This window comes from Pogoniulus pusillus, chromosome 16, assembly GCF_015220805.1.
Source record: "Pogoniulus pusillus isolate bPogPus1 chromosome 16, bPogPus1.pri, whole genome shotgun sequence".
NCBI lineage: Eukaryota > Metazoa > Chordata > Aves > Piciformes > Lybiidae > Pogoniulus > Pogoniulus pusillus.
This window is the reverse complement of record NC_087279.1, coordinates 9,502,860-9,518,633: the sequence shown is the minus strand read 5'-3', so window position 1 is coordinate 9,518,633 and position 15,774 is coordinate 9,502,860. Positions and strand designations below refer to the sequence as shown.

The 15,774-nt window shown below is 44.3% G+C and overlaps 1 protein-coding gene across 2 annotated transcripts in view; it reads left to right on the top strand.

The window, feature by feature from the left end:
• SLC6A1 (solute carrier family 6 member 1) overlaps positions 1-15,774 on the top strand; it is a 69,849-nt gene that overhangs the window by 38,725 nt on the left and 15,350 nt on the right. For both annotated transcript variants that reach the window (XM_064156350.1, XM_064156351.1), the window contains exons 2-6: positions 9,268-9,713; positions 10,418-10,549; positions 11,982-12,082; positions 14,086-14,195; positions 14,321-14,453. In XM_064156350.1, coding sequence (XP_064012420.1) covers positions 9,479-9,713; positions 10,418-10,549; positions 11,982-12,082; positions 14,086-14,195; positions 14,321-14,453 — 711 coding nt within the window. In that variant the 5' untranslated portion in view covers positions 9,268-9,478. The remainder of the gene's footprint in view (positions 1-9,267; positions 9,714-10,417; positions 10,550-11,981; positions 12,083-14,085; positions 14,196-14,320; positions 14,454-15,774) is intronic.

Here is a 15,774-nt window from a genome sequence, read left to right as displayed (position 1 = left end):
TGCAGGCTCTTCTGTGCAGCTAGAGATGAAATGGTTTCCTCTAACAATAGCTAGAAGTGGGAGCAAGCCTGTGAGGTTTCATGTTGTGCCTTAGAGCCTGAAGGTCTAGGTGTCAGTGTGTTTCTTCAGCGTGGGAGAAACCCACCTGTAAACTTTTATGAATGGGCAAGGGAGTGGGACTCCTATCCACTTCCATTCCCCCTTTCCCCTAAAGTGGTACCTCTCGGGCATGTGTTCTGTTCTGAGGTGTGAGAGGTTGATATTTTAGTGATACAGTACATCCACAGTTTGTATCCCTTATGTCCTCTGACTCCCTCAAGGAAGCATGGTGTGTGTTTGGCAGCTGCTTTGCTCACAGTAACTTCTGAGCCTGTGATGAGGGTCAGCCACATTTGATAGAGAAGAACAGAACATCTTAAATACTTCTATTTATAAGCTTCGTGAAATCAGAGGCAAGAGATGAAAGTTGATCCATTCCTTGAAAAGCTTGTGTTAGACATCAGAGAACTCATACAGAACATGTTCCTGTGCATGTCCCAAGAAAAGAATTCAGCAAGTATCAGTCAAGTTGGATCCCGCTGCACAATACAAACTCAATCAATCTTTACCTGCTTTAGAGGAATTGAAAACTCCTCCCTTTAACTATATATATTTTAGATATCTGCTTATGCATTTGACCAAAGCCAAATTGTTGGGTTTTTTAGGTTTTTTTGACCAGTCTTGCCTCTTGTTACTGGAATAATTGTACTTGTTACAAGTCAGCATCAAATCAGTTTTGTTGCTGCATTTAAAAAAGAAATGGCCAGCCCAAGTAGTACTTCTGGGGACCTTTTTTGAAGCAGAGGTGACTGTGGAGGTGAGGGAAGGACATCAGTGTACAGGACACATTTGAAATCCTCTGAGATATGCCCTAAGTACATCTTAGTGAAGATTGTTTCAGAATTCTTATTCAGCCAAGCATTCAAACTTTTTCCCCATCCAAGACAGGTACTGTTCACAAAACAAGATCTTCAGAGTGGAGTATGAAAGTTTTTAATGCATCTCTTGCACTTTTATATAGACTCATAGAGTTGTTCTGGTTGGAAAAGACCTCCAAGATCTAGTCAAATCATCAACATAACACCAGCATGGCTATTATTGCTATATCCTGAAGTGCCATGCCCACACAAAGATTTTTCTCAGTGCATGTCTCACCTTCTCTCAGCTGGCTACGATGCAGCAGTTCATACCACCTGCTAAGGATTACCATTGCACTTTTAAGCATGCAGAGCTTTCCAAGATGCATCAGGGAAATAAATACATGGTACAGAAATTGTTAAGAGAAAAAGAGTAGAGAGATTCATAGACTGATAGAATGGTTCAGGTTGGAAGGAACCTTAAAGATTATCCAGTTCCAACCTCCTGCACCACAGGCAGGGATGCTTTCCACTAGATGAGGCTCCTCAAGGCCTCATCCAGCCTGGCCTTCAACACCTCCAGTGAGGGGGCATTCACAGCCTCCCTGGGTAACCTGTTCCAGTGTCTCACCACCCTTGCTGTAAAGAATGTCTTTCTGATCTCCAGTCTAAACATACCCACTTCAATCTATTGCCTCTCCTCCTATCGCCACAAGCCCATGTAAAAGTCCCTCACTAGCATTCTTGTAGCCCTCTTCAGGTACTGGAAGACTACTTTAAGGTCCCCCTGGAGCCTTCTCTTCTCCAGGTTGAAGAGCCCCAACTCTTGCAGCCTGTCTTCATAAGGGAGGTGCTCCAGTCCTCTGATCATCCCCATGGCCCTCTTCTGGATCCACTCCAGCAGTTCCACCAGAACTGGATGCAGTACTCCAAGTGGGATCTTACCAGAGATTAGTAGAAAGTCTATGAACAACTCATATGACCAGATGTTCAGAGGATGTTAATTTAGCTTTCCTCCTGCAAGTGTCACTAGTGAAAGAAATGTAGTTGGCTGCACAAATTCAATCAGGCAGTTGCTCAGACCTGTGCCACTCCTATTCCTGTGTATCTGATTATTTATATATTTGTTTGTTTGTTAGTCAGAGGGAAGATGATGCTAAAGTCAAAATGTAGACTTGTGTAGGGTAAAAGGAAGCTTCTAAATTGAAAATAACAAGCTACTACAGACAAGCAACCAACCTAATTTAGATACATACATCCTATGTTTTGAGCCAGCTCCAGAAATACTGGGATTTAGCTAAGGTCTTTCATTTATTGCTATATTATCTTTGGAATACCTGCCATGATTCACTGACTACACATGGGAATTTGGGTGAAATCATGTGATGTTTTACTAGACAGTAAAAATATAATTAAGACCCACTGTTTATTTTATGCAAGCTAAAAACAGGAAAACCATTACAGAAAAGCTCATACCTTAAATTCACCTAAAACCCAACAGTATTTTTCCAGATAAAGCCTCGTTTCTACCAAGCTTTTCCCTAAATGGGCATTTGCACAAACCTAAACCCTTTGTAATTCCATCAGGTAAAACCAGAGTGGAAACATAGACACATAGTGGTATTTAGAATCTGCACACTTGTGTGGTGAAAATGAAATTGCCTCTCATTGATCTTCTGGAGTAGTTATGTTTTTCCTGCCTGTGTTTGTCATGCCTCTGAGCATTCTTGCTGCAGTTGGTATTTCATGTTGCAATAGATCGAGTCAGCTTTAGTTCCTGTTGGCTCAGTGTGGTTTGCCAGAGCTCTCTGAAGTGCTCAGCTGGGGAATCAGATGCTGCTGCAGATGCCACTGGTATCACTCATTTTTATTCCAGTGGTGCCAGATTCCACATAGCCAGCTTAAGAAATGAAACCGATGGCCCAGCATTATGAAGCACCTCACAGATTTTGATGGTTCTTCCTGAAGAGCAGGGACTAGAAGTTCAGAAAAGGCGAAGCAGAGGAGAAAGGAATCAGTCTGGTTTGTGGTTGGGATTGTACTGGTTCTTGGGGTTTTTGTGTTGTGATTTCCTGGTTTGGTTTCTGAGGGGGTGGGGATTTGTTTTGTTTGGTTGTTTTTCTTTACACAACCAGTTTCAATATGTAATTTAAGAACTGCACGTAAGGGAAAATTCTCTCGTTCAGAAGCCCACGGTGCCAGGGTGGCTGGCTGAGCATTGCACCAAGTGTTGAATCAGAACAAACAGTGTGGGGAAGTCCACGTCACTGAGGCAGATTTTTCATGAGATATCTGAAGTACCAGGAGGAGAAGTCAGTAGCAGCATTCTTCAGTGGGTGCAGGGTTCTGCTGTGCGGTGGAGCAGCACGCGTGACATCACCTCGTGTGCACTACCGATGCACTCAGTGTTTTGCTTATACTCCCAAGCAGTATCCTTCCTATCAAAGAATAATAAAGCTCTCCTTGTGGATCAGAAAACTTGAAAAAGACCTTCAAGACCATCATATCCAACCATTAACACAGCACTGCCAAGTCCACCACTAAACCATGTCCCTCAGCACCTCATCTATATGTGTTTTGGACACTTCTAGGGCTCCTTCAGTGAAGAAATTTTCCCTGCTGTCCAACTGTGTCCCCTGGCACAACTTGGGGCCATTTTCTCTCTTGTTACCTGGAAGAATAGATTGATACCCCACTTCCCCCAGCCTTGCTCCATCTTCCTTTCAGGTGATTGTGGAAAGTAAGATGCCCTCTGAGTCTCCTGTTCTCCAGAGTAAACAACCCCAGTTCCCTCAGCCACTCCTCACCAGACCTGTTCTTTAGACCCTTCACCAGCTTCATTGCCCTTCTTTGGACATGTCCTAGCACCTCAATGTTGTGTTGTAGTGATCCAGAACTGAAAACAGTACTCAAGGTGTGGCCTCAGCATTCCCTGCAATAGGGAGACAATTGCTTTCCTACTCCTGCTCATCACACTATTGCTGATGTAGGCCAGGATGCTGATGGCCTTCATGGCCACCTGAGCACATGCTGGCTCATGTTCAGCCAGATGTTGGCCAGTTTCCCCAGGTCCTTTCCCACTGGACAGCTCAGAGGAATTCCAATGAGCTTAGCAGTCTTCCTGGTACACTTTCTGGATTTCAACCCCATCTCATATGCATGGGTATATGCATATGGTGAAACTTAACATGACGTTCCCTTGATTGTCCAGTCTAAATGCAGTCCCATGTGGAAATGACCTCTGGCCACAGTGGGCTTAGCTGATGTCCCACTCAGGTTAGAGGAGTAATATGTTCCAAGTTCTAGGAAACCACGGTGGTGTTTTATATAACAGCAGTTCTTCAGCACTTCTGCAGTGATGCTGCCATTGTCTTGCCTCATGTAGACACCCTGAAGCTGCTGCCCTCCAGGGAGGAAGGAACACAATGGATTGGAGGGAGGGAGTAATGAACTTTGAACATGAGAGGTTCATGAGTTAAAGGAGTGGGGATTTCCTGCTGGCTGGGTGTGCTTCTGAGCTCTTCTGTGCTGCTTCACTACCTTTTGATATCACTTGTGAAAGATGATAGTAATATTGCTGTTCACTTGCATTTTATGTAGCCTGTTCTGAACTCTTTTAATCCTCTTTTGTGCAGAACAGGAGGGAGAAAAATGCTTTTATTAATTAAGTGGCACTCTCTTTGTTCCAGTTTCCCTGGTTATGCTTATTACCTTGGCTGCTATGTGTGCTTGGCTCTCACAGGTCATTCTTCTCTAATGTGGTGGTGATTCAGGACAACCAGATGGTATCCAAACCCCCATTTTAGAGGGCTTTCTCATCTTGGCTGAGCAACCTTAGTAACTGAAGTCAAGGAAGCTCTATTGTGCACTGAAGAATGCGGTGGGAAGCTGCTGTGCCCTTCCTAGCACACTCAGTGTTGGCATGAAGGAAGCGGGAGAGCAAAGAACAGCTTATTTAAAAGGTTTCTCCATCTTCTTCCCACAAAGTGCAGCGCTGCATAGTGAGTGCTGTACCTGTTCTGCTGGCTGGCAGCTACAGTTTGAGTTTCCTTTTGCCCAAGCCAACCCACAGAGCTTACATAAGTGTCTTTCTCTCCCATTCCATGTCAGAGCAATTTTAAATGTAAATCCCAGAGCTGTGGGATATTGCCTAATCAGATTAGAAAGCATGTCCAAGTATCTTTGCTGTATCACCAGTTTTTCTAGATGGTTGTACTGAGGTCATAGCTTCTGAAGTACTACTGGATGTGAAGGGCGTGGACTGGAGCTTAGAGGTGACTTCTGCTGTTGTGATTTGGTTTTGTTTCTTAGGCTTGGCAAATTTTTCACAGAATGGGAAACCCTCTACTTTCAAGTCTGTAAAACAAAAGCAGTTTTTCATTCTGATGTTAATTTTCCTGTGTCGCTGAAGATGCACAAATGTCCATGCACAGACACCACTGCCAGATAAACCTCCAGCATGGTCTTCAAATGGTACCAGCAGCATAGGGCCAGAAGGGTGCAAACTGGTCAGTCCCCACCTCCATCCTCTGAAACTTAGTCTCTGATGGGTCTCTGGGCTTGTCACTACTTGAGGATCCTGAATACCCCTGGTGTGTGTGCAATGGGATGTGTGCCCAAGGCTGTGCTGTACCGTGAAGGTGAGCACATATTCACATGTGATTGTTTGATCTACTACTACTCTTTTAACATTAAAAGCTTTATTCATGAAGCTGTTCTAACTGACACCCCAGTCTCTGTCATGGGCTCCTGCACTGGCCTGAAGCGATCACTTTATTCAACAGGCTTTGATGCGTACCGGACCTCTCCAGAGTCTAAGCAGCAAGGGCAGGCTAAGTGCCCAGCATTCCCAACCAGAGACTCTTTGTAGGTATGAGAGGGCAAATCCATCTTACTGTTGGCTTAGTTGTTTGGGTCTAAGGTTTAATAGGGTCAAAATGTGTGGAGAAAGACCTGAGAGTGATGGTGGACCACAAGTTCCCCCGAGCCACAATGTGCTCTCAGGGCCAAGAAGGCAAACAGTCTCTTGTGCTGTGTTAAGAAGAGATCCAGCAGGATGAAGGATGTTTTGCTCTCAATCTACCATGCCCTAGTGAGGCATAGCAGCATTGTGTCCAGTTCTGGCCTCTTTAGTTCAAGAGGCACAGAGAACTGCTGCAAGGAGTCCAGTGGAGGCTGCGAAGATAGTGAAGGGCCTGGAGCATCTCTGTAAGGAGGAAAGAGTGAGAGACCTGGGGCTGTTGAGCCTGCAGAAGAGCAGCCTGAGAAGGGATCTGATCAATGCTCAGCAAAAGCTAAAGAAGGGGGGCAGGAAAATGTGTCCAGACTCTGTTCAGTGGTGCCTAGTGACAGGACAAGGGGCAACAAGTGGAAATTGGAACACAGGAGGTTCCTTCTGAACAGAAGGGGAAAATTCTTTGCTGAGTGGGGTGCTGAAGCCCTGGAGCAGGCTGCCCAGAGAGGTTGTGGAGTCTCTTTTCCTGCAGAGACTCCAAACCTGCCTGGACACAATCCTGGGCAACCTGCTGTGGATGACCCTGATTTAGCAGATGATATCTAGAGGGCCTTTCCACTCCCCACCATTCTGTGATGTATCTTGATACACAGATAGCTATGTAGGCTTGGGAGGCTGGGAGGATTTACGTAGTTTTGAGTTTCTTTTCCTACCCATCCTCAGTAGGCTCAGTCTCTTCCAGTACCTGGCTGCTTCTGCTGCTGGTAAAGCACAGGCCAAGTGTAAACTACAACAACAATCTAATCTAGTACGAGACCTGTTTGTTAAAGTGCTAGACCCCCTGATGCTCCACTAGGCACAGCCCGGGCTGGCTCAGAAGACACACATCCAGTTCTGCCTCTTCATCAGTAGGTGGCGCCGGCGAGCTGCACGGGTGTCAGAGCACCCCAAACCCGCAGCGTGCGGGTGAGCAGCTCCGGCGGCTATCGTCTGCCAGCAGTGAGGTGTGCTTCCTCGTACCTAAGGAAATGAGTTCCCTGCAGCGGCAGGCTTTCACCTACAGCCAGAAGCGGTGGTTGTTGGCACACAAAACTGGGCAGGCTCTCGTGGAAGTGTGGCAAACAAACTCCACAGTTTCATCAAGGGGAGATAGCTGTACACAGAAGGACCTGGGAGGATGGGAAAGCACAGGGATGTAGTATCCCTCTTTGAGTCCCATCTCCAAGTGGAACAGGCATGGTTCTTGTTTCTTTCCTCACCCAAATATACCTACAGCTGATTCTTCTGCAGCTTCTGAAGTGAGCCTTTTTTCTCTCTTTAGCTGTTGGGTGTGGCCTTAAGCATGATGGTGCAGTGATCTGGAATGAGAAGCTGAAGCATTGGTTATGACAGTCTTCACGTGGATTCTTTTTTAACATATCTCCTAGCATAATCATATAATGCTTTAGGTTGGAAGGGAGGACTCTCAGCTAGACTCAAGGTCTCATCCACCCTGGCCTTGAACACCTCCAGGGAGGGATCATTCACAACCTTTCTGGGCAACCTGTTCCAGAGACTCACCACTCTCATACTGAAGAACTTCTTCCTAAGGTCCAGTCTAGCCCTGCTCTCCCTCAGCTTAAAACTATTCCCCCTTCGCCTGTTGCTGAACATCCTTATGAAAAGTCTCTCTCCAGCCTTCCTGTAGGTTGCCTTCAGGTATTGGAAAGCAGCTCCAAGGTTCCTCAAGACTCTTCTCCAGGCAGAGCAACCCCATCTCCCTAAGCCTATGCTCACAACAGAGGTGCTCCAGCTCTTACAATTAGAAGTTAATGGCTAATAATCTCGATTGTCCTTTGTCCCAATCTGTACATGAAACAATTCATGACCTTTGCAAGACCTCATGGCCAGAGTTGACAATGTTGCCATAAGATTCAGCTTCACCCTGGCAAGTGTTTCATTTGCTGCCATCCCTGGCTTTAGGAGTGGTGACTGGTTAAAGAAGTTAGCAAGAGAAACTAGACAGTCTTTAATGGGCAGACAGTAGACCTGCAGTAGACTCTAGCTCACTGGGCTTTTTCCAGTTGCAGTGGGAGCTTGCAGGAGTCACACACACTTCAGAGCTGGCTGAAATATTCCAGGGCATTTTTCCTAACACTTTTGCTTTCTGGATTTTTCCTTCCCTTACTTAGGGGGGTTTATTTTGTTTATATTCAGTAGCAGTAATGGTTTTTGAAAAGGTGCAAGAATGCAGCCCAAAGTAGGAAACAGAAAGTGACAAGTGATTATTGCAGCCCGTTGTCTTACAGTGCTTATCACGTAAGCTCAGTGAAACCTTTGGCTTATATTAACAGCTAATTATAACCACATGTAAAACTGAACAGCGTTACCCAGGATTAAGTCCTGTTGCTTGATCTCATTTATTGTTTCATTCCTTTGGGAGTGTTTTAGAGAAAGGTGCTTTAGCTAAGTGCATGCTGTGCATAACTTTTAAGTTCAGTGCTCAGGGTGGTGAGTGCTGTTGCCTGATAAACACAATTTCTTGTAAATAAAGGAGCTTTGCAGACAGGGGAATTCCCCTTTATTTTTTTAAAATGGAATAATTTCATTGCCCAGGTTCTGGGCTCTTCTATAGATTAATTACTGACCTGTTAAGTAGAAATCTCATAACTGAGTCATCTTTTGGTTAGATATATACATATAAATTCCAGGCTGTACACCACACACAACACAGTGCTGCAGTTTAGAATTATTTTCCTTCTATAGACTCAGAAGAGATCTATAAGAGAAAAAATAAATTAGCAGCTGTGGCCTGGAGGGCTGTGTTATTTCTGGCCTGCTTCCTACAGAATCACTAATGAAAAATCCAAAGGGCAGAGCCAAGCTCTTTGAGATACCTGAACTGCAAGGCTCTTTCAGTGGTGAGGTCTCTGGCCACTCTACATGTCACCAAAGAAGGGCAAGGAAGCTGGAGAAGAGTCTTGAGCATATCTTAAAATGAGCAGCTGAGGAACCTGAGGTTCTTTAGTCTGGAGAAAAGAAAGCTGAGGAGGGACCTTCTTGCTCTCTAAAACTCCCTGAAAGGAGGTTGGAGTGAGGTGAGGGTCAGTCTCTCCTCCCAGGTATCAGGCAACAGGACAAAACGAAATGGTCTTGAGCTGTGCCAGGGGAGCTTTAGGTTGGACATGAAGTAAAATTTCCTTACTGACAGAGTGGCCAAGTCCTGGAACAGGCTGCCCAGGGCAGCGGCACCATCCCCATCCCCATCCCAGGAGGGATTTAAAATCCATGTAGATGTGGTGCTGAGGGACCTGGTAGTGCTGTGTTAATGGTTGGACTTCATGGTCTTAAAAGTTTCTTCCAACCAAAGTCATTTGATGACTTTATGTTTCTTAGTGCTGCTGAAGCAACCCTGAATTGTAATCTTGTGTTTTGCAGGTCAGCCCAGAAGCTGGTACCGACCTGTGGACTAGCTCACGCAGCGTTCTGGCACTGGGGGCCTGGGGCTTTTTGGGGTGTTGTGTGTCTGTGCCGAAGCCAAACCTCCCCAGCTGGGTGACCACCAGCCGCAAAGCTGCTGTCCACGTGGACTGGTGCTGAGGTCTCCCGCCCGGCTGCTGCCAGAGCCTCTCCAGCCAAACCCAGAGACATGGCCACCAATGGCACCAAAGTGGCAGACGGACAGATCTCCACCGAAGTGGATGCTTCCATCACCAATGACAAGCCTAAAACCTTGGTAGTGAAAGTGCAGAAGAAGAAGACAGACCTTCCAGACCGAGACACTTGGAAAGGAAAATTTGACTTTCTTATGTCCTGTGTAGGTTATGCCATTGGCTTAGGCAATGTGTGGCGATTTCCATACCTTTGTGGCAAGAATGGTGGAGGTAGGTCTGCTGTTTCGTTCTTCCTACCTCTGATACATTGGTGTGTTAGAACACACCCTAGAAATCACTGGTGAAGCAGAACCTAGGTTTGATAGCTCTTTCCTCTCTGTAGGTGTGGCTTGGTTTGGAGGGGTTTGTTTGCTTTACATTTGTCCAGGAGGGTCAGAGCCATTTTAGAGTGTGGTGCTCAGCTTTGAGGTCTGCTCTGGAGTTTGTTCTGACTTCTAGTTGGCAGGTGCTCTTAAAAGACCATAAGGAATTAGAGCAGAACTAAAGCACATTGCCCTCCAACCCTCCAGAGCCCTCCCTTTTGGTTTGAGTTTTTGAGAGGATTGCATACAGCTTGTAATGCTGGCTCTGAGCTTAACATAAAAGGCTAACTTCAGCTGGAGAGCAGCCAGTTCTGGCTTAAAGCCTTTATGCTATCTGCATGCTCCTCCGATAGATGAAGGCAACAACACTCAGTCTTTTGGATTTTAGCTTTTTACTTCCACAGAAAATATTTAAATGTTGAGGAGATATTTTTTTCCCCTTTCACCCTTGAGATATTGGTTCTGAAGTGTATTTGTGCTTTCTTTTTAAAGTTCCACTTAAGAGGGGAAAAAAACCCCATGAGCCTCTTTTCATGTGTAGTAGGAATGGAAACAGTGGAAGCTCAGTACTGTCTTTCACCATTTGACAGACTCTTTCTTGTCTCTTTTTAGGTGCATTCCTCATTCCCTATTTCCTTACTCTAATTTTTGCTGGTGTGCCACTCTTTCTTTTGGAGTGTTCCCTGGGTCAGTATACATCTATAGGTGGCCTTGGAGTGTGGAAGCTTGCCCCAATGTTCAAAGGTACGGTATAAATTTGGATTGCTTTCCATTGGTTTCCAAGTTGCACAGAGTGACAGGTCAAGAATGTTTCTTTATGCCTTCATATTGTTTACTCAAACCATTATTTTCCACAGAAGTTCCTATCTTTCTGAGATGGAAACAACAATTTTGAAGCACGCTAGGATATTATTCCCTCCCCTCTAAAAATAGCAAGATTTAGGCATCAGAATCTCAACAAATTCACTTTTGAACTTCAGAAATGTTGCAGGGGGTAGGGAGGGGTGTTATGAACACACAGAGACTGTTGAAAATAGTGTTTCAAATCTAACAATATTTGTCTGAGCAGGCATGGAACTTTGCTCATAGCAACCTGGTAAGCACTGTTTCTGATTGAGGAGGTTTGTGTCTCCTGTTGAAATTCAAAGGCCAGACACTTCAGAGGTGACAACTTCATACTGAATTGCTCAACACAGACTTGCTCCACACTTAGATTTTTATCTAGTTTGAGGTCCTTGATGATCTTAGAGGTCTTTTCCAACCTTAATAATTCTAGCCTCAAGGTTTTAGTCTAGATTCTGCATGCACAATCCTCACAAGCTGTGCTTTTCACTCTCTAGTCCTAAATCCTTTGACACTTAAGAAGTTTTGAGCTGATTCCAGTGCCAGAAGAGGAGCAAGTTATACATAGAGTTATAAATTACTTCAAGCAGTAGAACTGACAGTATGGGGTGAGCTAAGAGCTTGTTTAGAGTAGATTTTGTTCTATGGAATTTTGTCCTTGTGAAAACCCAGAGAGATAAAAATGTTTCTCACACGTAAGTATTTTAACTTTGGAGTTAGTGATGTTGGTAGGGGGCACAGTGCAAAGTATAGATCTTGCTTTGCATTGTGCAGATTGTTTTGAACTCTTGCTCCTCTTTGGTGTCATGTGGCAACCACCACCAGGCTGATTGCTTTCCAGGGCTCCTGAAGCAAAAGACAGGTATTCTTATCATGGAACCTCTAACAGCCCTTTAGTCTGAAATGACATGATAGTACTATAGCAACCATCAAGCACTTAGCCCAGTGTGCTTGATGGACAGCTGATCTTGCACTCAACACCTGCCAAAAGCTGCTGTGGCACTGCTCTTTGGGAGATCAAGTTGATTTAGCTCTTCTTCCTGAAAGTAAGAGCTGCCTGTAGAGCCTCAGCAGCAGCAAATGCAACTGCTTACGGCAGCACACAGACAATCAGACACCGGTTACGTTTCTAGATGACTGAACTGTCACTCAATTTAGTGACCACTTTATAATGGTACTTTGAAAACTTTAACTTGGCTTCTACAAAATCCAGTATGTGGTTTCTGCCCCAAATGTTGCATTTGTCCCTCTGAACAGCAGCTCTTCAACTGACACTGGTACAAACAGTACTGAAAATTATTCTCTTTTTTGTTTCCTTTTGCTTTCTTTACAGGTGTGGGATTAGCTGCTGCAGTCCTTTCCTTTTGGCTAAATATTTACTACATAGTGATTATTTCGTGGGCCATATACTACCTGTACAATTCCTTTACCACTGTAAGTGTCCATGTGGAATTGTTTGTTGAATGTAAAGCAATGTGCTAGATCACTGCTTAATCTGTCTCACTGTAAAGAAATAAGGTTAAAACAAAATTGCACAGAAGTCAGGGTAAGCCATTTGTTACTAAAGGAAAACTATTCTGTAAAAGAACTATCCTTAATTCTTCTCTTTTCCTCCACAAGCAATGTGGATGAGAAAACAGTGAGGAAAATACTCCATTCCAAGTATTGAAATGAGAGTGGTGAGACCCTGGAATGGGTTGCTCAGGGAGGTGATTGAGGCCCCATCCCTGGAAGTGTTTAAGGCCAGGTTGGATGAGGCTCTGGCCAGCCTGGTCTAAGGTAGGGTGTCCCTGCCCATGGCAGGGGGGTTGGAACTAGATGATCCTTGTGGTCCCTTCCAACCCTGACTGATTCTATGATTATTTAATTGTAGATAACACAATAATAGATTATTTTGAAGCCACAGGCTTCTCTTTCATATCAATTTGGTCAAATTTCCTCATCTAAACCATCAGAGCCACACCTCTTTCATCTGTACCCTTTTATCTTACCCAACGACCTGTCTCTGCCCTTTAATCACAAGCACATCTGCTGCTTCTCTGCTCACCTGCCAGGCAGCTGCAGGTCACGCTCCGGCTTTTGACTGACAACATTACAGAGAATCTGTCCTGACAATGCTACAGAGAGTCCTAGAACCCCTTTGCCTTTTGAGCCTATAGGCCAACTGTTCCCCAGAGCAAAGCTAGTGGTTTGGTTTTTTCCACCAATAGCAGCCACACAGATGTTAGTTCTCTCTGAATTAGCTTCATTGCAATGTGGCTTGATGGTGGAGGGGTTTATTCAAGAAATCCTCGTGGAATGCAAGATCTGTGATTTGATTAGCTCTGAACATTCATTCATGGCTGTTATTTTCACTTTGTTTTCTTTCCTTTTAACTTTATTTTTAGCTGCCCTTTTTTTCCCCTCAAGAATGACTCATCAGCTGACTGGGTCTTGTCTGATTTGTGGATTTTGGCCGTCTGAGGAAGCATCCTTACATAAGGCTCAATAATTAATGTGTTATTGTTCGGTTGTTGTCTCTTCTTCCTTGCTTATTCTCAGCTTTCAGGACTTGTGCCTTCACCAAATATGCATTTAATTACTGTCTGGGGGTGATATGATGATTTTTTTTTTGTTGTTATCCATAGGTTTATATTGTTGTGACATGTCAGTCATGGTCTGGAAGTGGTGCACAGGCTCAGATGAATACTGACTTCCGATTCCCTGGAAACTTCTTATCTTTATATTTAAAACATGAAGTACCCTGATACAAGATTTTCTGTGTGAGGAGTTGCCAAAATTGGCCATTGGAAGAGTATCTAAGTTGCATCTAAATGAGGGTCATTTTACTAGACATCATGGTGTTCAAGAAAAGACTGGGGAGGCATTTAGTGCTATGGTGTAGTTGATTGGATAGGGCTGGGTGATAGGTTGGACTTGGATGATCTTGGAGATCTCTTCCAACATGGTTGATTCTATGTGGAAACAGGTTCTGCTTCTCAGAGCTTCCAAAGGACACTTAATGTAACAGACACATGTAGAAAATAAAAAGTTGAGTCATTTTCATTTCTTACTGTCCCCTGACCCAAGAAGTAAATGTAATCCTCTGATCAATAACCATCACACCTTTCTTATCACTAGGTCACCAGGAGGTCATTTCTACTGTGCTTTTTTTCTTGTGGCATGATCAATATACTTGCACATGCTGCGGGATGTATCAGACTCCAAAGCTTTTGGGCTGATGTGTTTAAGAAAGGAAGAAACATTTTCACATCTGATACACACAACTGATAGGAAGTTAAGTAATTTTCATGGCAGATGTGCACCGCAGGGAGATGAATGAGATGCAGAACTCCAGATTTATTAGCTTTCCACTCAGCTGTCATTTCAAGTAAAGAGGTACCTGAGATAATCAGGAGTGTTTGATTGTTTAGGTTTTTGTCTCTCTTTCTACCTAGACTCTTCCTTGGAAACACTGTGAGAACCCTTGGAACACTGACCGCTGCTTCTCCAACTATACCTTAGCAAACACCACCAACATGACAAGCGCCGTGGTTGAATTCTGGGAGTAAGCTGCTGCTTTTTTTTTTTCTCTTTCTCATTCCTGTGCATATGCAAGGATCAGCTTGTTCTCATTCCTACACCATCTTCTCAATTAGTTGTCAAATACACCATTCTGTTGGCTTGTTCCAGACGCAACATGCACCAAATGACTGACGGATTGGAAAAACCAGGGCAAATCCGATGGCCGCTAGCAATTACTCTAGCAATTGCCTGGATTCTGGTCTATTTTTGTATCTGGAAGGGGGTAGGCTGGACTGGAAAGGTAAGATTAAAAGGTACTGTAAATGCCTTTCAATTAAAAACGCCTATTTTAGTCAAATATTCAGAAAATTCTTGAGGTAAGAGGCACAGTGGACAGTTTTGCTGGAATAGCTCTGTGAAGTGTTCAATATCTGTCTTGAATGGACACAGTATCATTTTCTTTGAAAGAGCTGGCTTTACACTAACTAGGTCTGACCACAGGCTTAGATGTAGGTTCACTTACAGACTTCTTGGCTTTGCCAGGCATAAAATTGCCTAAAAATATGCCTGCTTGTTCCCAGGATGAATATTCTAGCTAGTTTGGACAGCAGCAGAGTGAGGATGCACTGTTCTGGCTTCAGAAAGAAGCCTGGTTTAATTGCACAGCTCTTGCTGGACTTAACACTGTAAGTTGAGTATCTCTAACATGCAATACAGTCGAAGCTGAGTTGCATGTAAAAGCTTCCCCCTCCTTTCCTTGTGCTGAATGAGAGCTGCAGGTGGTTCCTGCCACAGACATGCTTGCATGCTGTGCTTCGTGGAGTCTGGCTGGTTTCTGAGTGCAAAATAGAATTCAGTGATGAATTAAAGGCAATTGTATTACTGACAGACCTTTCTCCAGGAATGAAAGAGCAACAGCATCTGACATGGGCGTATACCTTTGCCTCTCCTCAAAATGGCAGGAAGAGACTGTGGGGAAGTAAAAAGCCATAACCGTGAGGCTTGGTGGCAGCTGAAGACTTTGGTTATAAGGCCTCAGGTCTGGTGTAGAGGACTGGGATTTTTTCACACTGAAAGAACAAATTGACTTGTGACAAGATGGTTGCAACTGTGACCATCTTCAAGCTGCGGCTTGAATGTAGAATAGTTAAGCTCAGTCCCAACCAGTTTGCTTCTCCTATTTGCACAGAAGGTGGAAAAACAGGACTAAATTTGTTTCTTTGGAGTCTGACTTTGCAGTGTCTTTTTTTATAGGGCTTTTGAAAAGGTGAGAGTGCAGGACCCTGTATATCATAACACAGGTGAGGAGAGAGAGTGGAAAATACAAGGGCAGTTGTCTGAGCAACTAACAGATGTTGTTCTACAAGCAGGTACCGGTGCCAAGAACTTTGTGCTTTTGGGGAGCTCTCTTTGTTGAACATTAAAAAAAGTAGAAGAAAAGCAGGAGCCCCTTGTGCAAAAATAGCCTAGTTCAGCATCTTCCACCTTCAGGAAGATCAGCAACAGCCTTGTAGACAGAGTGGGCACTCTCCTCTCCACACCAAGCTTTTCCCATTGCCAAATCCTTCAGTTTTAAAAGCCAGTCTCAGTTGGTGCTACAGTATTTTTAGGAAGCCAATGTT